Here is a 22,243-nt window from a genome sequence, read left to right on the forward strand (position 1 = left end):
TTCATTTATTATTAATTGTTACAAGATGCGACCCTTCTCCTCATATAGTTTGATTAGAAGGATCATTAACATAGTAGTCATACTCAAATAAAGGCGGTGAAGTAAAGGAACAGTAATAGCACCGTTAGAACAACCATATTGAGCACAAAATATCAACTACAGTGTTGGCTTCTCTGAATATATGTTGGATAGGTGGCTCTTCAAGATCGTCGAGTAGTGACCTGCATATAATATTTTTGAGTTGTGTTAGTTATGATAAATTGATAGGATAAAAAAATTCTACTACATACTAAATTGTAGTGATCAAGTATTCACTCTCGATACCTTTTCTCTATGATTTCAAAGCTATAAAAGAAAAAAATATATATTTTAAAGCAATAATATGCCATATGCAAGTCATAACAAATTTGTAGGACTTCATGTTATATTAAACCTACCTATCTTGTAGATAACTAAAAACTCTACTAAATTGGAATGATTTTTTGCTTGGTCAATCATTCATCAGATCTCATCGGATTGTCATGACTTTGTGCTCTCTGCATTCGACCTATCTTTCCATTTATGAGCAAATCTTACTAGATTGACATAATTTTTCTATTTTGTTGAACATGCTGTTCTTCGCATTTAGAATTCCAATTCGATTAAACCACCCCAGTTTTAAGATGATCTCAAATTCAAATGAAGCTTCCAAACACCAATACAAATAATCCCTCATCACCAATTTAGTCAAATAACACCAGCTCAAGAAAGCTCACTATTTTGTATACTACAACTTTTAAGGATCAATAAGACAATAATGGACTTGCGAGATTTTTAGAGCAAATCTTTATATTAGAGTTTTTGAACTAACAATTTAAACACGATCATCAACACTTAAGTGATATTGACAATCAACCATTAATTTTGATTTTCCACGCCCAACAAGAATTCAAACTTCTAAAATTGAAGAACTATGATATTCTTGATGAAGAAGAGAACATCTCATGGTGCAATGGGACCCTTTTGCATCTAGTATTCGAAACTCATGGTGAAATAACTTTTGTAAGACATCAGATTTGTTTTTTTCCATTTAATAGAATTAGTAAGAATCAGGTGATTAGCAGCTTGATTAGCTTAATGGGAAGTTTAATAGGTTTGAGAAAGAAACTCTTATTATTCAGATACCAGTGTTGAGCCAACAGATTTAATTGTCTTCCTTTATCGATATTTTGGACTTCGGAAACAGCCGTCCTGCCTTGATAGAAGTCAAGTCTGCATACACTCTACCCTCCCCAGACCCCACATTGTAAAATTTCACTGGATTGTTGTTGTATCGATATTTTGAACGGCGATTTTTCTTCAGTATGCTCTCTTTACCTTTTATTTACGGAGTATATAGATTCACCTGCCACCATCCTGACTAATTTGGATTTGTGTTTGAAGGACCTACTCGGGAAATAGTAAAACACTTCTTGGGGGAACGAACTTCATTTCCAGAGTTCAAACTTTTCGACACAAAAGAAAAAGTATTTGCATTTCATCCAACCGTGCGAAATAATAAAAGAAAAAGTTTATCAATATTTCACCTAAGTTAAAATAAACCAATCAGTCAGGAAAAAACACCAACTGTCAGAACCCAGTTAGCATTACTTCAATAGTAGAATAACTCAAATATACAAACAAATGTGGAAATACTTATAAGAAAATGTGGGGAAAAAAGAAAAAAATCTCTTGTAATAAGGTTGAAAAAAATTAACATGAACGAATAACAATGACCTTTTGCTATACAAAACGTTACATTCAACGTTAAACACTAGAACTACAAGAGGACGTTAAAGAAGCACTAAATTTTAAGGTACTCATCCCTATATACTCGTCACTTTTATTTCCTAAAACTTTTCATGCAACCTGCAGATACTACACATGGAAATAGTAAACAAAGAACCCGAGGGCCACCATCAACTTGGGGAAAGAACTCAATCAGGTAACAACTGCGTCACGAATCAGCAAAGAAATAGTGCGGAATGCAGAACCTTTTGTAGTCTGAGGTTCACCGTTTTGGTTCATTCAATGTCTTGCCCTCAAAAAATTCACCAAGCATACGTTCAAGATCTTCAGCCGAGTATCTGATATACTTTTGGGGGTTCTTACCATTCTCAACCATGGGCCTATTGCAGAAAATACATTAGATTATAAGAATTAGAATAATTGCAACTAGAAATTATCAGTACTCAATACATGAAAAACGTTTACCAGCCAAACATAATCAATTAATATATCATACCCGAAGCGCTTGATGAAAGATCTGTACGCAGGCAGTAAGACTTCAGCAACTGCAAGCCTCAATGACTCTCGTAATTCGGTGTCTGGGACTGTCCATTGACTTTGTCTTTGATGAAGCTCCTCAAATTGAATATTGAACGTCTTCAACCTGTAAAAATTGATCAAATACTTAGCGGACTGGAATGAAGATACTTGATCATGAAGTTAGCTCAGCTAAGGAAATTGAAGGACCTTTCTTTTACAAGCGCTCTTGAAACTCCACTACTATTTTGTCCATCTACACCCATAGGGTTGCTGCCCCCAGATGATGTTAGCCCTTGAATCGAGAGGCATTGCAGAATCTACGTCAAAATAAAACGAGTTACTGACTATCATTAATTTATCCAAAACCTATCTTTTTAGATAACTTCACTCAACATTAGAATCCCGGAAGGAGAACACAAATCAAAATAACCAGGGTAATTGGACAGAAAGCAAGGCAACGGGTAGTAGCAGTGCAACGCTTTAACAATCTCATAGTTTACTCATTGATGCAGAGATAATGCATACCACATATGGAAGTGCCAAAGATATCGTGTTCTAGTGTTTTGCCAATATGCTGATATCTATTTGAGAAGCGTCAGTTACCTGTAATATTTAGTAGTATTCCCTTCTAGGAGTCATATTTTTGGAAATACAGGAAAAAGAAAGAACAAATAGGAGAATACCCATTTTGCTAAATAGTAAGTACCACCACAGATAAAATTACATAAAGCATTAAGTAATTCAAGTGATGAAGTGAAACGATCAGTTTGGATATCAGAAATAATATGTCAAGAATTACTCACTAATGGTATTATCACTAACTTAACTTCATCTTTATATAGCATTATAAATTTTGCTGATCAGAGAGTAAGCTCAGATTTAAAATGTTGCTTCTTCTCTGCGTGTCTTTTTTCTTCCTTTTCTCTTTCTTTGAGAAGAGAAGTAAAGGGGAGGGAGAGGCAAGAAGATCAATACCTTTGCCCAAGCAATTCTTTTATATTGATTTGCATGTTGCTGTACAACTCTACGGTGTCTTTGAACCCAATCATCACCCAATAAATCCTTGGCTTCAGACCTAGAAGGAACAAATTGTAAGCAACAATTTCCAAGCAAACATATATTATTGAGGCTGTCCCGAGCTATATACAGTCAATGCAACAAACCTGCGAACAGATCTGACCATATAGTGAATATTGTTCATAAGGAACAAGTTAGTCAGAGCTGGATCCTTATACTGCTTAGATTTCCCATCCAAATTGGTTTGAAGAGCCTGCATTATGCGCATTGTGACAGCAGCAAGTTGATTTGAGTCTCCATTTTCAAATTCTTGGAATAATTGTTTCAATGTTGATTGATAGCTGAACAAAAGGAACCAAGCAACTCATCAGGGAAATTAACTCAACAGAGATTGTAATAAGACACTTTTGATTCTTTTTCCCATCCCATTTGTCCTATAAGTCAATATTTTGTTCCAGAAGAAAACACCATGCAAGAGAAGAGAAGCACTTTTTACAATGACCTCCCAATCAATGACGGCAAGCTAAACTTTTTAGTTATATTTATTTTCAAACAAAAAGTAGACTTAATTGTTTAAGCAGAGAAGAGGTGTAAGCTGAGGACATCCGGAGATACACATCTAACAAACATTTTAAAACAATAAAAGCAGCTTTATCTCCATTCGTGTCAGATAGTAATAAAGGACGTGCATTCCAGCAGCTAAAACTAAATAGAAGCAACAATAGCCACTCTACTCTACCCACAGAAACCAGTGTAAATAATACACGAGTAACATTTGATTCTTGCACTCTAGACAAATAAGGCCAATCTGTTTCACACTATTCTTGACCGTATCTCAATCAGTTGGGATAATCATATGTAAATTATGACAATCTTTTTGTTTTTTTATAAACTTATTGCCTCACCTTATATCCCCTTTACGGTTTATTCCTTCTACTTTCGCAATCACTGCCAGAAACTTCTTCCCTAGACCATTTAAAGTGCTCTTGGATAGTAATAAACTCAATCTGTACTTCAGCACATTATTCTAGAACCAGTTATCGAACCTGACATTCTTGTGATCAGTCTCAGTCATAAGCTATGCCTCAATCGACCGACTTTTATGCTTACCAGATATGTCAATTATGCAACATTGCTGACCTAGTGGCTTATTCCAGTCCAACAGAAAAATGTATCCCACCAGACCCGCCCTCTTATTAAGCAACCATTCAAGTTTCTACCAATTCATTATTGAGCTTCAATAACTTGCAAGTTCCTCAGTATTTTATGATCAATTTTGCATGTAAATTCGCATGGCTAAAAGACTCTTCCACTCTGCTTTTGCGAGTGTTTAAAAAATTTCTAAATGACTCGGACCCTAAGCTCACTATTCCTATACCTCACATCTAGATCAGTACATCTGTAACTTGTCTTTCTGACACATTTACTCGTGATACCATAAACATCCCTTAAACTTTAAAGTGAGCATCTTGTCCATCCACATTTGGAGAAAAAACAATCAAGAGAACCAGAATGCAAAACATGGTAGTTTGAACTAGTTTCACGCTATTCTCCCACATAAGGAAAAACTTTATTACAGCACATTAAGTGGGTAAAGTGCACTACAAGTTGTTCCACAATCTAGTTAAGAAACATGGTCTAGTAATATCAACTAGGTAGAAGCTTCCACTGTATATAAATATAAAGACATCATTTAGTTGACAAAACTGACATCATTTAGTTGACAAAACTTACTCAAACAGGAACTTCACATAATTAATCACATAGCTCGTCAAAGGATGGACAGTTCCATCTGAGACGGCAGTTTTGGTTGCATCTTTCTCCACAGCTTCTTCAAAATCACGAAAGGTTTCTTGGGCTGTCTGAGCAAGTCGCTTTGACAAACCAAAGGCAGATTCCCTGATTTCGTTGCAAGATTTACCTCTAAAAAGTGATTCAATCTGCATAAAATCCAACATTCATATGTGTATCAAACCAGAAAGCTGGAAACAGATTACAAAGTGGACAAAGATGAAATACACACCTAAAAATCGTGGGATGTATCAAAAAGATATAAGATGCAACCAGACAAATGCAGCAGACCTCTAAGAGAGGCCTATTTAAGGCGGTGATGTACAGCACCATAGCAGGGCTAACTATGTGAACTAAATGCTTACACCCGAGGCTTACTACATATACACTCATATATAGCAAATATATAAGGAACAAACTGTTAAAGTAACATATGATCATAATTCAATATTACTATATCAAGGAACAAGAAGAAATACAGAAGAAAGACTGTTGGTCACCAAGGGTGTGTTCGGTACGAGGAAAATGCTTTCTATGGAAAATGTTCTCTTGGAAAATATTTTCCAAGAAAATAAGTGGGTTTCTTACTTATTTTCTTGTGTTCGGTACGTAAGCAAAACTTATTATCTTAAAAACATTTGTATATAATCTAGACAAATACTATGAGAGGTGGGGTTCGGGGTAGGAGGTGTGGGTGGTGTGGATGGGGGCGACAGGGGTGGGGGGTAAAGATGAGGTGCGTTGGAGGGTGGAGAGGACACAATAAATGTGGAATGCCGCTTGCGAAACTTTTTTTCCTTACTTCCAATAGGAAAGTTATTTTCCTCATTTTTAAGGAACTTGTTTTCCTAGAGAAAATGTTTTCCAAAAATTTTGACCAACCGAACATGGGAAAATTGGAAAACATTTTCCTCCATACCGAACACACCCCAAGTGTATGCTTGCTTCACTTGCACAACACTTTTCTAGTAGGTACCGATATTCCATTTGTTATTGTCATGTTATCACTGTGTTATCAGACCGTGTTAAATTTCAATTGGGACCACATCCATTTACCAGTAAGCAGTCTTTCAGCAATAGACTAGCATAACTTGAAATTATTATATCTGTCAGATAGCGGGCAGCTTTTAAGAGTACAAGTATAAAGTAAGATGGCACAATCGTATAGAAATCCATTACTACCTTATGAAAGAACCAGGTGCATGTTATAACATATTCATTTAAAATTTGCTTAATCGGTCAACTCATATGCATCATGTAATGTGCTAACACCCTCAGTTAAAGAGCACTATCTGTATCTAATATCTATAACAACTTACTTAACCTATACTATATGTGATAGTAATTAAACCAACTGTTACCACGTTAAAGTCTTAAAGACACTGACACCTGATTGAGAACTTGAGCAACAAAGGTTAATGAAAATTTTAGCTCGGCCTTTACCACTTGGCTACAATGCAATAAATCAAAGCTTGTTGCTACTACATACCTCTGAGTGAAGTTCCCGCATTATTTCGTACATATCTAGAAGCACAAACAACTTCTCAGGTGATCTTTTGCTTTTGGCAATTGCATCACCAAAACTAAGCAGCACAGCAACACTCCCAGTAGTAACGTCAGCAAAACATTGATCTTTGAGCTGCTGAAATCCTTCAAACATTTGATCACAAACTTTTCGCTCCGCAGCAAATAACAATTTGACCTGTTTGATTATCACAAGACAGTCAAATGCCAAATATTTTTCAACTTAATGAGGTGTTAGAGGAAACTTACAGCAATCCGCATAAAATGAATCCAATTGCCAATTTTAAATTCGAGAACTTCCCATTGCATCTTCTGAACATCATCTTTACTAAGTTTTTCCACTCCCAACTTGCGAAGACTTTCTTCCAGAACAGGAGAACGTGTATCCCTATGGCAGCAATTTATAAATTGAACGAATGAGAAAAAAAGGCAACAGATGAACTAAAACAAGTGCCAGTTTAGTTGTTCCTTGACTGGGGTTTCAATTTGTGCATTGGAACTAGGTTCAAGAGTAGGCTATATCTCTTAAACATAACAGTGTATTCTGGAATCTCACCATTAGAACCCAGTCCCAGCTTGGAATTTTCCAATTCATTATTATAGATATTGGCATAATATTAACTTAGTGTGTCTTTGTATGTGTAGTTATACTAAAAGGCAATTGTTTATAAGTATTTTTTTGAGACTGGTAACATGTATATTTATATATATATATATATTAAACCTGCACCATGACAGTGCAGCCATACAAAATTAAAAAAAACACCCCACCATGCTGCAGACTACTGCTTCACAAGGAACCTATCATATCAACTAGTGATTCAGCCTCTTCTACATAGTTTTCTTTATACCAAAAGTGAAACAAAATGACACAATTCATCTTAATTTTCTGCACAGAATTACATTTGTCTTCAAAAACTCTATTGTTCCTCTCCTTCCAAATTATCCACCAAATAACTGCTGGGACAAGTTTCCACCAACTCTTTTGTCTTACTGCTCCCCCATTATAGTTCCAGCACTTCAATAACTCACAGCTGTTCGCCGGCATAGTCCAACTTAGTCCTACCATGTTCAGGAAAAATTGCCACAATTGTATAGTGAAAGGACAATGTATAAATAAATGTGAGTTACTTTCTCTGGCTGCATCACACAGAACACATCTAGTACATAGATGAAAACCCCTTCTCCTTAAGTTTTCCTGGGTGAGACATGCTTCTCTTGCTACCAGCCAAGAGAAACATGAAACCTTATACGGTGCCTTAGTCTTCCAAATGGATTTCCATGGCCACTGATCAATTGTTTATAAGTATTACCACAACAAATTATGGGCAAAATTGCAATTGTAGATGAAAGTGAGCTTATTCATGCCCAGTTAAAACAATATTGTTATCATAAATTAGAGAAGATGTTCAATAGTTTTATGTAAAAGTGAAGATTTATAATCATCATTCATCCTTCTAATATCCATGACCTATTTGGAACTACCCCTAATGAAAAATGGAAGGAAAATGTCATGGCTCTAGTCACCTACTTGAAGAATCTCCACTATTAAGTCTTAATATTTACCTCCCTTAAGCAGGAAAAGCTAGGCTTACCAACAGTCATATTCCAGATTTCTCGACATTCCAATATTCTCTCCTCACTATTGTTTCTGCCAGTTAATGTCTCTTTTTATTGATGAGGGTGGTGTCCAAACCAACACCTCGATTATTCCACCAGGTACTAGGTATCTCCCCCACCAGCACAGGCACCGGGTAACTCTACGCACCAAGGCTTAGACAAATGAGAAGAAATCGTCTAATGTCTTGTCTTTATTGGTGTTTTTTTAAGGTTTACACCCATTTCATTGACCCCTAGACCATACACCCTTGAGTGGGCCAGCTTTTTTTTTCTTTTCCTTTTTATTTGGCTTAATATACAAATTGACATTTCAACTTGCACGGTTTTGCAAATCCACCTGCTTACTTTTCCAAACTAAACACCTCTACATGGTAAAAGGTAATGCATCTTCTATTGACCACACTTGTGTGGAGGCAGGATCACATAGTTTAATACTTCTATAATTAAATAACAGATATTTACCTGTATATTTTTACCAGCTGTTGTTGATGACCAGCTTGAACCATCTGTTGGGATAGATCATGCAGTAGCGGCAAGATCCTTGGAGGGATAAGAGTTGGTGGTGTATAGACGGTATTATCTGTTCCATTATTATGGTGCTTACTGTTAGAGTCCTGTTCTCCTGGTGATCCAGATGATGGTCGCATTGAATTTGGAAGGCATTCAAAAAGACGTTCCGGTTCAACAGGTTTGCTGAGAAAGCACAACTTGGATTTAGTCAAAGCTCAGTTGAAATGTAAAAAGATAGCATGGCAAGTAATAAATAACAGCAGACGCACGGATAGATATAAAGCCAACATTCCTTGTCTAAAACTTTCAAGTCGATTTAAAAATTCCTTATTCAGATTATTGCTTTTTTCTTTGTTGGTCGAAACTCACTGATTGTCCCGTTCATTAGGGAGCATTTTTTGGAGTGACAATAGGGGTAGCCTTCTTTTTATCATTTTCCAAAAAGTTTATAAACTTGACGGGTATGTAAAAGATATTCTTTGTTTTCCCTCAACTTTACATGTGTCAAAAAAATATTGTGACATTTCAGTTCTTACGGCCTGTTATCGATTATTCTTTATGTAGCGAAATGGTCAATGCCCTCGATTATAATCGAAAAGAAGACACATAAGAGGTTTTTGAAAGCCGAAGAGGTCTCTATTTTCATTTTTTATCAAGCAGTTGCAATTTAAAATTTTCTGGATTCCGTGTTATTATTATTCAGATAAGAATCCTCATAATCATAAATTGGACTCTTACTAGTATTAATATAGCCTGTCTCTGTAACTTGAAAATGGAATTTATCCTTTATTTTGTCCTTTCCTTTCACTCGGATTTCTTCCGTTTCATCGATTTTGTCCAGATCCCTATTAATAAGTCGTTTCATGATAGTTCCATCTATCGCTTTATTGTGAAAGACCAGATTGGCCCGTTCTGCCATAAGTAGCTCCATATTCCGCTGAGTAGGATTCGACAATGGGTTTGAGTCGGTGATTGTAAAACTTCCTTTTATCGATCTTGATTCACGTATAAATTCCTGAACTATGGACCTAGCTGAACCGGAGAGCCAGGTTTCATTAGATATCTTACAACTACAGTCCCTCTTTTTCCCGATCCAGTTCCTCCAGCAACGCGAACCCCAGTTGGTTCGGGCATGCTACACTTTTTAGTTATTGGGAGAACCAAAGTACTCTCTTTCGGATTCAGGAAACAACTCTCAAAGATCTTTTTTCCTTTGGGAAGATACAAGAGCGAAACAATCAACCTATTGATATTGGAAGACCCGTTACAAACATGGTCCCTTATGTTTGAGGTAGGTAAAAAGAATCCCTGCATGTATATGGTGGACTGTATGGAAAGAGAGAAATCAGAGATACTTTGAAGATAAACATAGTTACATACAGAAGCTGAAGATGAATTGTTTAGCTCTCTACTATTTTTGGTGTAAGCAGGAATGTCTAGTTGAAACAGAAGATATCTTTGATGTTTTGGATAATATGTAACCAGCAATATAGGAAGGCGCTTTTTTGCTATAATCTGTAATAGTTTGGTTGGGGGACTATACTTTTATGGTATAGTATACCTGTGGATATATAGAATGTTAACATTGTCAAAAAAAGTATGTACTAACAATTTTGGTCCTTTAGTTTGCCAAAAATTAACACTTTTAGATTTGTTTTTGTATTTGTGGGATTTGACGGGAACTCTGAAAATAAAGTAAAGTAGCGGGAACTCACATATAGAAGTACAATTTTGGTAGTTTCCGCTACTTTAATTTATTTTTAGAGTCTGGTGCAACTTTTTGAGGTATAATTTTTGCTATTTTTTATGTCTTTTTAATGTCTAGTACAGTTTTTTATGTTGCATATTTTAGGATTTGATGAGACTTTCTTACTATGGTTAAATCTTTTTTTTCCACTATTTTCGTCAAATCTAGCAAACATAAATTGTAAAATATTTAACAGACTTAAAAGTGTTAATTTTTGGCAAACTTAAAGGACCAAAATTGTTTCTTGCATACATAGTGGACTATTTTAAACCTACCCTCAAACATAAGGGACCATTTTTGTCATTTTCTCCGGCAGAGTACAAAGTAAAACTATTGCAAAGCAAGTGACGAATAGCAGTGTGGGGGAAAAAAAAATATAAAGCGCCGGACAACACATACCAAGAGACCCCCTAACAGTCAAATAATCAGTGAACCTTAGAGATAAAGAGATATTTCTATAATTAGTTTGTTTCTCTTCTATTTTTCTATCTCCCGTCTATCTATTTTCTTTAGTTATTTACTAGAGCAATTATGATCTGGAAGTTGGATCTATTGACAAATTTGACATAGCGCTCAATGGACCTTTTAACCTTTTAAAAACCTTTTGGGCTTTGGAGACAAATTATCCGAAGAGGATCGTTTGCTCGTAGCAAGAGCGCGAAAAATTGAGTGTTTCTTATCACAACCCTTTTCTTCTGTTAGAACTAACTATAATACACAACACAGCTTACTACTTTTAGGGAGAATGCAACCTATGACTTCGAGGTTTTTGGGGCTTAAATTTTACCGCTAGAGCAAAGTTTCATTGGCTAAATATATTCAATGTATATAGATCCATTGACCAGGTCAAGATTGAGAACACAAAGCCCTAATCGGATTGTGAAATAGACAAAAACATATTTATGAAAAGACTAGACAGAAGATGCTTGAATCTCAAACCCAAAAATGTTATTAAACCTCAATAACAGCCTGCATAAAGGTCAACTCGAAGAGTATATGAATATTTAGCTTCCATATATTGCTACAGCTATAATTTACATGAAAGATAAAGAGGACACTGTAATCAACTATAAACATAGATACTTGAATATTACAAAATTGATAACCCCAAAATAAGGATAATAGGATTTAGTTATTTACGAATAAAGAAAATAATAGTAATACATGGAAAATAGGACAAGGTATCGAAATAATTATGAAAGATATACTTTTTCTGTTTTGATGAGAAAGAGCAATTTTTAGTTTGGAAAATGGTAAATTTATAAAGAGCAATACTTTTAATAGTTTACTTTCTCTCAAAAAATGATACTTTGAATGGTAAGAATGTCAACAAACCTGTAAGACGACAAGAGCTGCTTAAACTCCTCTTCAAGCTTTGAAATAGCCTTAGCAAGTAAACTATTTGCGTTGTTGAGCACTCCATCACTACTCTTGAAGCTTTTGTTGTTGTTGAAGAAGCGAATATTGTTTCTCAGTTGTTCAATTGCTTCAAGGTAACTTTCTAGGTCCTCGTGTGGGCCTTTAAGTATTTTCGCTTCCGCCTGCATGTGATGGAACCATGAGCTCAGCAGCTCCAAGTAGAGAAAGAGTGTTTCAACTATTAACTCAGTTTTGCGTCAGATTAGAAAGGGAGGACTACATTTTGATAGTGGATCTTCTTTCTTTTTCTCCTTTTTTCCTTTTAACAGCCAAAGAAGGCTGTGGTTAACCTATATCTCTAACACAGAGAAAAACCTTCTATTTGGAACCACATTCCAGTGAAACTCATCTGCTCTTGGAAAAGCAATTGTATTTACTACTAAAAAAGCATTTTCCGTTTTCCTTCTGTAGTTCTCAATTCTTATATTTTGTGTCGTTAAATATGTTTAGCTTTCCAACTTCTCTCATATTTGGGCTCTCCAGTTTTTTTTTTTCTTTTTTCCTTCTTTTTTCGATAACCGAGAAATCCTTGAGGACCGTGGCGCAAAGTTCGGAACTCAGTGGATAATGGGCCTGTCCCTGTAGCCTTTCTCCACATAAATACCAAATTTTTTCTGCGACAATGTTCGAACTCGTTATGTGCGCCTAACCCATACATCACGCATTGCACTCTTACCACTAGACCAAACGCCCAAGGGCTTGGGCTCCCTAGTTTTTTAAAAGAGAATAAATTGTGTTTTCCCTATAGCCAGACCTTTAGGATTTTGTCAGATCGGACTCCAGTATGGAGAAGGTGTTTTCACTTTTCCATCTGTAGTTCTTATGTTCTTTGCACTTCAAGTGTTGGTTAAATACTAGGGACTATTCCAAAAATTATGGGCAACAAGAACTAATGAGTAATTCATACAATTGTCTTTGAGTACAAATCCTAATACTTTTTTCGCAAAAAGCAAATTGGAAATAGTAACATAACGAGAAGAAACCCTCCAAGAATATTAAAGTGAGGTGCACGTCAAGAAGGCGAGGGTGATGGGTGCACCTTCTGGATAGTAGGTGGCGGAAACGCGAAAGTGGCCATTTTAGGCCTTCATAAAGGAGAACACTACATCTAGATTCTTCATTTCGCCGTACAACTCCACTGAAACACATACAACCGTTGATTGACACATCACTTATGTGGTGGTTTATTACTTGAATCCCAAGGCCACTCCCAAACCAAACCCAAATTCAAAGCTTCTACAACAATGCATCAAAAAGTGATGATGTGACGGACCTAGACCGAATTATAGAAGTAGTACCAAATTTCCAATGCAACATAAAATAAATTTTCCCAAGGTACTTAAAGGTGCACGTCCTTGAAGACCTAGATATGACAGGCCTCCTCACTTTAACAAACGCATTTTTTTAAACCCTTTGGTTTTGTCCAAGACATAGTCAACTACAGTAATGCATCTATCTTAAGATATTGGCTGCAGCTTCTTCTTCTTCTTCTTCTTCTTTTTTTTTTTTTTTTGGTTGTGATCAAGTGGATGTATAAAGTTTTGTTTCACTTTCACAGCAAGTCGGGAATTGGACAACACTGATCACCCAAAGCATTACTGTTAATGTTTAGCTAAAACCTAAAGCAAGTTCTCTCAGCCTTAACATCGCCTATTTAATGATCCAACTAATTAAGAAGCACCGAATGGTTGGAAACATTCAAAGATGGAGTCTTATCTTTATGAATCATTTTAACTATTATTATGTCAAGTACCAGAAAAAAAAATTACAATTTATATTATGTCATGTATGTCTTGCAAAAACTTTATTGATTATATTTCTGATTCCCAATAGTGATAAGACTCAGTTCGAACTGTCAGGAAACAACAAAGAATGACAAGGGTGGAACTTAAGAGTTACTAATTATTCTTTTTTTTTTAAATAGTCATGGTGTCCGGGCTAGCTTGCACGCACCTCGACTAATTCCACGGGATACCTGCCACCTCCACCAAGTACCAGATAACTCTATCTACCAAGGGTCCAAGGCTAGGTGGACAGAAGTATACCTAATTATTCTTTGTTTTCCCGAGGGTCTACCAGAAACAACCTCCCTACATCCCAAGGTAGGGGTAAGGTCTGTGATACTCTACCTTCCCTAGACCCCACTTTGTGGGATTTCACTGGGTATGTTATTATTGTTGTTAAATGTTACCTAATTATTCTTTTTTTATTAGGTAAATATTCCCTCAGTTTCAATTTGTTTGTCTGGTTTTGACTTGGCACAGAGTTTAAGAAAGTAAAGAAGACTTTTAAATGTTGTGGTCTTAATTAAAGATATGTAGAATGCACCAAAATGCCCTTTAATCTTGTGGTCTTAAACATGCCATGTGCAAAGTTGAAATTAAAGAATGGCCAAAAAAGGAAAGAGGCATTCTTTTTAAAACGAACATAAAAGGAAAGTAAGACAAACAATTTGAAACTGAGCGAGTAATTTTATTAATGCCGTATACAAGAAGTATACCAAACAACGGAGAAACCTACACCAAAATATGGTCCTCGACAAAAGCCACCTACTCATTTATACAAACAAGGACCTCATGGGTGCAAGAAAAAAACGAGAGACAAGAGACTATTCCTCACATGCGCAACATCTCTCTTGACCCTTCAAACTCTCTCATACTCCTCTCCCTCCACCAGTGTTATCAAAAGCGAAAAAAATCTCTAAGGGCAATTGGGGCTTTAAGCGCAAATAAAGCGTGGGCTTCAATGAAAAAAGGTGCAAATAGAGAAAAACTACAAATATATATATATGTTTAGTCCAAGACTAACAATAATAAGCATGAATAAAATATATATGGACAAAGAAATTGAAGAAAAAAAATTACGATAAAGTAAAACATCAACGGTTTAGTATCGCCTCTTCGGGAGACACTCATTAGCAAGAAAAATCTTGATGACGACACTAAAATGCACATTAAGCAAGGTGAAGCGCAATCGCCTTGCTTCAGGGCTTAAGCGCGCTTCAAGCGCACCTTTGAAAACACCGCCCTTCACACAACCCATATAAGAGCTAGAGGAGCTACAGTTACACCCCATCCCCCGAGTCTTCTCTTTCTTCCTTTTTGAAATTTCAACTATGAAATGCCTCCTTCACTGAACTCAGCATAACCCACTTATTAAGAATACTAGCAGTTCTACTAGCCACAAGGCTTTCATCTAGTGGTAAGAGCGCATGTGTGATATGTCAGTTAGGCACACGTCACGGATTCAAACCCTGTCACAAACAAAAGTCTGGTATTTAAGTGCTGAGTTTCCAACCGTCCGACCACTAGCCCTTGGGGATTCTCGGTTATCAACAAAAATACAAACAATACTACATTGCGACGGACTGCAGTCTGCAACTATATATTCAGCAAAAATCTTCTTAAAGGCATCTTTTCTTAAGGAAAAATCCTAAACTCTTTTCTGTTCTATTGATAACATTTTTTACCCGTAAAAGCTCAAGGCAATTGGGGTACTTCTGTGAATAAATTCAGCCTCAAACTACTCTCTTTTTTTCAGGGATATGTATAGATAATTCCTGCCAGTGACATTTGAAATGTATTGTAAAATTAGGCACTACCCATATCATCTCTATAAATGTCAGATAGGAATCAAATTCATGAGCATATGATAAATTAGTCATTTTACAAACTAATTTCCACACTGCAAATTATTGATTGGGAAATCCCTAAATATTTCAACAGATCACAAATAGAACGCCAAAAACTCTGTTACTAATTCATGTCATGTTTAGCAGAAACAAAGTAATTTTCTACCAGTCCCAGAATTGTTCAAATCAACTATGCATATCAGAAGTTAAAGCAAACCTGACGAGAAAGATCAAATTGGGACAGTATAACATCCGCAGCCTTCAAAGTCCTATCGATATTCTCATGAGCTTTCCGGATAGCATGAGTCCTAATCTACAAAGACCATATTGAGTAGCAATCAATAAATGGCAAAACTGAAAAAAGACCAAAAATGTCAATACAACAAATTAGCAAGTCTTGAACAAAATTAGATCAATTGTAAGAATTTCAATCAGCACAGTTGACTAAAAATGGAAATACATGAAATGAAAAACAAACCCAAAATCTCATCACTTTCAACATTCAGATATCCTATCAAGCAAAAATCACTTCAGTAACCAGGTAAGTAAAGACCCCCCACCCCCACCCCCACCCCCACCCCAAAAAAATGGGAAAAATCACAGGAAACAACACCAATAAAAAAGAAAAAAAAATCATACTTTGTTTTCAATTTTAGTATTTTCACTCTTTTATACTACTCAGTAATATATTCAAACTTTGCCAGTTTCAATCAGCCCAGATGACTCAAAATGGAAACCATACAAAATGTAACACAACCCCAAATCTAATCACTTTCAACCAAAAAATGACTTCAATTCCCAAGCAAGTATATCCCCCACCACACACAAACAACAACCCCCCCCCCCCCAAAAAAAAAAAAAAAAACAGCAACAAAAATAGCAGTTTGCTTTCAATTATCTCATATTCATTCTTTTCACTACCATAATCAAAATTTGAACTAAAAAGTTCTTTTCTTTCCATTTTTCTCCATTAAGAACATTAGTTAATAGTTGGTGGTTGCCACCAAATTTAATTTTTTGGTAGCATAAACTAGATCCAATTACAAAACTTGGGATCTTCAATAAAAAAAATTCAACCTTTACAACTATTTCTTGATCACATACAAAAATAAGCCAAAGAGAGTGTTTACCTGTGTTGGACGCATAGCAGTTTCAAGAGCAGAAAGACGATGATCAAAAGAACCCAAAATAGAAACCATATTATCTGTAATTGACTGACTTTTTTGTACTGATTCTCTCATCATTGTTGCTCTTTCACTTAAATTATCAACACCCATTACTATTCTTGGAATACCCATCTTCTTCTTGAATTTTTGTTTGACCTTTTTAAAGACTTGGTCTTTACTTTTTTTTTTTTTGCAGAGAAGAAGAAAGACTATAGAGAGAAATTGATGGGAAATTAAAGAAAAAAAGAGTTGTGCAAAGGAAGGAATAAAAGTAATAAATGCTACTAGCACATTAAATATAAAATAAATGAATATAAGAGGGAGAATAAAAAAGAGGGAGAAGAAAAAAGGGCTAATGTTAGTTGACAATGGTGGACAGATGTATTGCCTGTGTGACAAACTATTGACAGGGTGTGTCCTGGTAAAATATGGATCCTAATTTATTTCTGTTGTCAAAATGGTCAACTTTGAATTTTTTGTTTCTTACTATTAAACTATGGGTTTTTATTTTGGAAAAAAAGAAGAAGAGCTAATTTACTTATTTATAAGTTTTGTCAAAATGCCTCTCTACCCCTCCCTCGATAAGATCTGCATACACTCATCCTTTCCCAAATCCCACTAATGAGATCACATTGGGTTATTGTTATTGACTTATATATAGTTTTGGGGTAAGAACGGTATTAATTTACTCTGTCTAATTAAACAAATTATTTACTTTATTTTTTAAGTTATTAAATTATATTAATAGTATTTATTATAGATAATCTTCTATTTTTATACGTTTTACTTTAACCAGGTAAAATATAAGTTAAACTCGAAATATTAGGAGCCTATTTATTGCTTATTTTAGGAGCTTTTAAGCCAAAATAGCTTTTGAAGTGTTCCGATAAAATAAAAAAGTATTTTTATGCACTTGTTTTTAAGTCAAAACAATAAAAATAAGCCAAAAGTCATTAGTCAGAATTCATAACTTATGGCTTTTGATTTATAAGTCATAAGCGCATCCAAGCGGGCTCTAAGAGTTTTCTTGTGTTTTGGGAACTTATTGATGGCTTTATTGTCAAGTTGGAATGGATCAAAACTCCACAAAATAAAAATGTCTAATGATAGTTGATAATGGTGAACAATGTTATTGCCTTTCTCAAAAAAATGTATTGCATGTGATTTGTCATTAATTGTAGTGATTATACGGTCATGTTTGGAGTTTTGTTAACGATGATGGTGTCTGGATGGCTTGATTTTCTGTTACATATCTGATAAAACAAAGTACATTTTATGTTTTGATGATTGTCAAACTGCTGGAGAAATAGAGAGACACCTGGTTCACGATCTGCTCTCTCTATACGTCGTACAATTAGCAGCAACAACTGTAAAGCTGCACTACCAACTGCACAACTGTACGACAGTGTTGTGGCCCATGCTTTAAAGTCAAACATGGGATGAGTGGTCTCTATCTCACCCACATGTTCCCCAATGCATATACAACTTGTTCCAACATATTGGGCATCACTTAAAAACCTAAACTATCTTGTGCAAATCCTTGCCGCCTCAAGTGCTCTCAAGAACTAAACCACTTACAAGCTGAAGAACCTGATCCAGACACCAGATTATGTCTATGTTCTTTAGGTTGTTACGAGTCTTTGTTCAATTGTTCTTTAAATTGTAAACCTACTCTTCTTTCAAAAAGTTGTTATAAATAGCTTAAATTCTCAGTAGTTGGTAGGCGGTTTACCTATTCAATCTATTGAGTGGTACCCTTGGTTAGAGTTAGTCAAGTGTATTAGTTGGTTTGGCGAGAGTTAGTCAAACTTGGTAGTGTGCTTGGCTAAGGGTAGTCAAAAGTTGTAGCTTACAATAAGTGTATTGTAAAGGAGAGGGATTTATGAGAGTTAAATTACTAGATTGTAAGAGGTTGTAATCTGAAGTTGCTCAGTGTAGTGAAGTGAAATCCTACGTGGTAGGTCGTGGTTTTTAATCACTCGAGCAAGGAGTTTCCACGGTAAAATCTTATGTTATTTACTTACTGCACTGTCTGAGAGAACTGGTAAATAACCAGGTCTCTCCATATACTGTTTGGTGAACTCACTGCTGCTAACAATATCCATAGTTTTTTGGAAAGAAACAAAGTTTAAGAAGTACCATATATATTCACCTTTTATGATCGGTGTTTAATTAGAATGGTCCAAACCCCCGTACATTAAGGACCATTTTGATAATTTTCTCTTACACTTTGTTTGGACGGTTGTTACATATTGTTTTATATCGTCCTTTGCAACAAATTTTTGATGTGTGGAAAATAACTGCAAATCACAAACAAAAAAATATGTTGAAACAGAGATTTTATTGATGAATATTGCAGGTACAAATCTATTTATTCCCTTGATTCCTCTCTCTTAATATTTCTCCGTAATTCAAGGGTCATTAGTAGCGTTTTTCTCGAACGTAGGATGATGTGGACCTCCTTGGGATTTGTTTGATCTTCCTGAATGGATTTTGTAGATCTTCCTGAAGTATTTGATTATCAAGAAGAGTCTGGCCACATCTTGATCTCTTTGTGAATACCCATGAGTTTATGGGATATTCGAGATACTTTTCAAGGGAATATGTGCCCCCTCTATAGGCATGATCTAGGTTTTAGGGTAGAGTAGCCTCCAAGAAACCCTAACTGACTTTAGAGTTTGAAGATGGGTTGAACTCATCTTATAGAGTCCTATTTCAAATCCGGTAAAATTTCGCTGTCTACAAATGCCTCTACTTCAAGGCTTGTCGGCATATAGACTTGCTGAAACTCAACGACGAGACTTGAAGTACCTATAAAAAGGGAACTTCCATCTTGGCAGTTTTATGGCTCTAAATTTTGCAAATTTGATTTGTGAGAGAACAGATGAAGGGAAGATATGCTCCCACCGGGCGTGCCAATTCGTTTGCAACAAATTTCAAAGTGATAGAGATTGACCGCAAATCACAAATAAAAAAATAAAGAAACAGAAATATTTATTGATAAAGAATGCGGGTACAATTCTATTTATTCCCTTGATTCTGATCTCTTGATTTTCTCCGTAATTTGAGGGCCGTTAGTAGCGTATTTCTCGAACGTAGGATGACCTCCTTGTGATGTATTTGATCTCCAAGAACGTCGGGCAGCTTGATAAAGGCAGTATTTGATGCCTTGATCTCGTGTGAATACCCATGAGTTTATGGACTATTCGAGATATGTTTTGATCTCTTTGTGAATATCCAAGTGCTTATAGGGTATTCGAGAAGTGTTTTGATCTCTTTGTGAATATCCAAATGTTTATAAGATATTCGAGATGTCTTTTCAAGAGAATATGTGTCCCTTTATATAGGCATGAGATAGGGTTTAGGGTAGAGTAACCTCTAAGAAACCCTAATAGATATTGAGCTCATCTTGTAGAGTTCCACAAAATTTCGATGTCTACAATCGTATCGTATTATCTTATTGTTTTTGTATCGTACTGTACTGTATTATTTTGATAAATACAATATTTAGCTAGATTGTATCATTTGTTGTTGTTATATAATATTAGACATCATCAATTTGAAGCGTGAACCTTCAAGAAAAGTAGGATATGATGCAGAACTATCATAAAAAGGTATGATAAGGGATAAAATTAATATGATTATTAGATATAAGCAAAGACAAAATGAAAAAAATAAGGTAATGATGCAATCACACCAAATCAGTCGTGATATAAAATGAGACTTTTCATCATTACGTGAGGATAGATTTAACAATGTGATATAATAAAATTTAAGTAACAATCAAAATAAACATGGTACTATTTAAACCAGTGTTTTCATAGGCGTTTTCGGGATGAGTCCCGGGGCGGGACGTATCAACAATGCTTCGGGGCCTAAATGAAAGACATAGATCCATAGGGCGTATGCCCTAGAATTGGGGCGTGAGTCCCGGGCACAAAAGCGTAAGCCCCGGGCGTAAAGGCGTACACCCCGAGCGTTAAATTTAATTTTTATTATTTTAAAAGTATTTTTGATACAAATTATGATTATTATTATTGGTAGAATGATATTTATACTCTATGTTATCATGTTTTCATGTTATAGTGATTTTTCCTAAAATATATAAATAAATAAATAAAGCAACTCTCATAGAAAATAAGGCTGCCATAAATATTTTTTTAGATTATTATGCCTGAATTAATATGATAGAGATTTCATAGCATATTTTCTTGAAGCGACTTTATCCATTTTTTGTCATTGCTCTTACACTTTTTGCCCTTCTCCTTCTTTGAATATATAAATAAAAGTCAATGCAAATATTAGTTGAGGTTGGGAAGAACTAATAGATCTGAAGATTGATTATGAAGTAAATGGAGATTTTATTTTAAAGACTATCTAGGCTATTATCATTTTTTGTGTTTTTACCTTTCTCAAATAATATTTATGATAATTCTTTTTATATTATTGGTGATTTATTTACAGAATTTTAATGAAAATTTTATTTTGCTTATTTTTTAGTAATAAAATTATAAAATTTAAAACACATGAAGCATACACCCTGTAGATTCATGGGAATTATGCCCCATGTCTTGAGGCTTACGCCTCGCCCTGTGCTGCGAAAAATATCTCGCCTCGCGCCTTCGTCTTTTAAAACACTGATTTAAACTAATTGCACAGCACAATAAAATAGATAACAACCATCCAAAGAAGTTGTTAATGACTTTGTCGATCCATGGTCCACCACTTTCTCGTCTTCCATTCAATACCTCAATTCCTTTCCCACACTGCTCTCCAAAATTTCAGCAAATTACCATGACTTAGCAACGCAGTTTAGATTCAAAAGAACAAGTCAAACAGAGGTTTCAAAATACAAACAACCCTTATGCTTACAACTTATTAGAGTTGGGCTTGGATTGTTGGACATATTCTTTTAAGACACGGGTCTTAAAAATAAGTAGACCAAAATTAAATTAATAATTAAAATGTATAAAATATCTTTAATTATTTATGAAAAACTAATATTATACATATAAATAATTATAAATTTTATGTATATAATTATCGGTTTGGTTTGGTTATTTATTCGGTTATTTTTTACTATAACCATAACCAAACTAAATATTATCGATTTTTCAAATTTAAAACCAAACCAAACCAAACCAAACCAAATGTCGGTTATTTTATTCGATTTGGTTAAATTTTCGGTTTGATTTTGATTTTAACCAAAACTGTGAACAGCCCTAGCTACTACTATTGCTTCAGTATCATTACATCCATCATCATACATGGAAAACCCACATTAAAGTTATGAAATGTCTAATGAATCCTTCTAATAAAAAGGTGGTATCATTTTTTATTCGTAGAAACGTGGGTATTTGTCTAATGAATCCTTCTAATAAAAAGGTGGTATCATTTTTTATTCATACTTATTGATGCCTTTTTTGTGATTTACCTTTGTTTCAGCTGTTTTTTTTTTTAATCTAAATTTTGCAGATTTTTTGCTTCAAGGCTTGATAAGCCTAGTGCTTGGCAACAACGCAGGTAAATTCT

At 35.1% G+C, this 22,243-nt stretch overlaps 1 protein-coding gene across 3 annotated transcripts; it reads right to left on the reverse strand.

Annotated features, from left to right (window-relative positions):
- Window positions 1-83: 83 nt before the first annotated feature.
- On the reverse strand, window positions 84-17,030 carry LOC132614400 (exocyst complex component EXO70A1-like). Of its 3 annotated transcripts, none has more exons than XM_060328844.1 (13): window positions 16,676-17,030; window positions 15,763-15,858; window positions 11,831-12,036; window positions 8,701-8,931; window positions 6,868-7,006; window positions 6,584-6,796; window positions 5,038-5,243; window positions 3,450-3,644; window positions 3,262-3,361; window positions 2,494-2,603; window positions 2,264-2,410; window positions 2,013-2,147; window positions 84-221 (listed from the first exon to the last, which is right to left on the reverse strand). In XM_060328844.1, exons 1-12 carry the CDS (start codon window positions 16,841-16,843, stop codon window positions 2,030-2,032), a joined length of 1,929 nt encoding a protein of 642 aa, XP_060184827.1. In that variant the 5' UTR covers window positions 16,844-17,030; the 3' UTR covers window positions 84-221; window positions 2,013-2,029. The 3 variants fall into 3 exon arrangements, with proteins under 3 accessions (XP_060184827.1, XP_060184829.1, XP_060184828.1); XM_060328846.1 differs by lacking the exon at window positions 84-221 and adding an exon at window positions 1,589-1,887; XM_060328845.1 differs by lacking the exon at window positions 84-221 and having other exon boundaries at window positions 1,589-2,147; window positions 16,676-17,028.
- Between the last annotated feature and the right edge of the window lie 5,213 nt (window positions 17,031-22,243).

This window comes from Lycium barbarum, chromosome 10 (genome assembly GCF_019175385.1).
Source record: "Lycium barbarum isolate Lr01 chromosome 10, ASM1917538v2, whole genome shotgun sequence".
Classification (NCBI taxonomy): domain Eukaryota; kingdom Viridiplantae; phylum Streptophyta; class Magnoliopsida; order Solanales; family Solanaceae; genus Lycium; species Lycium barbarum.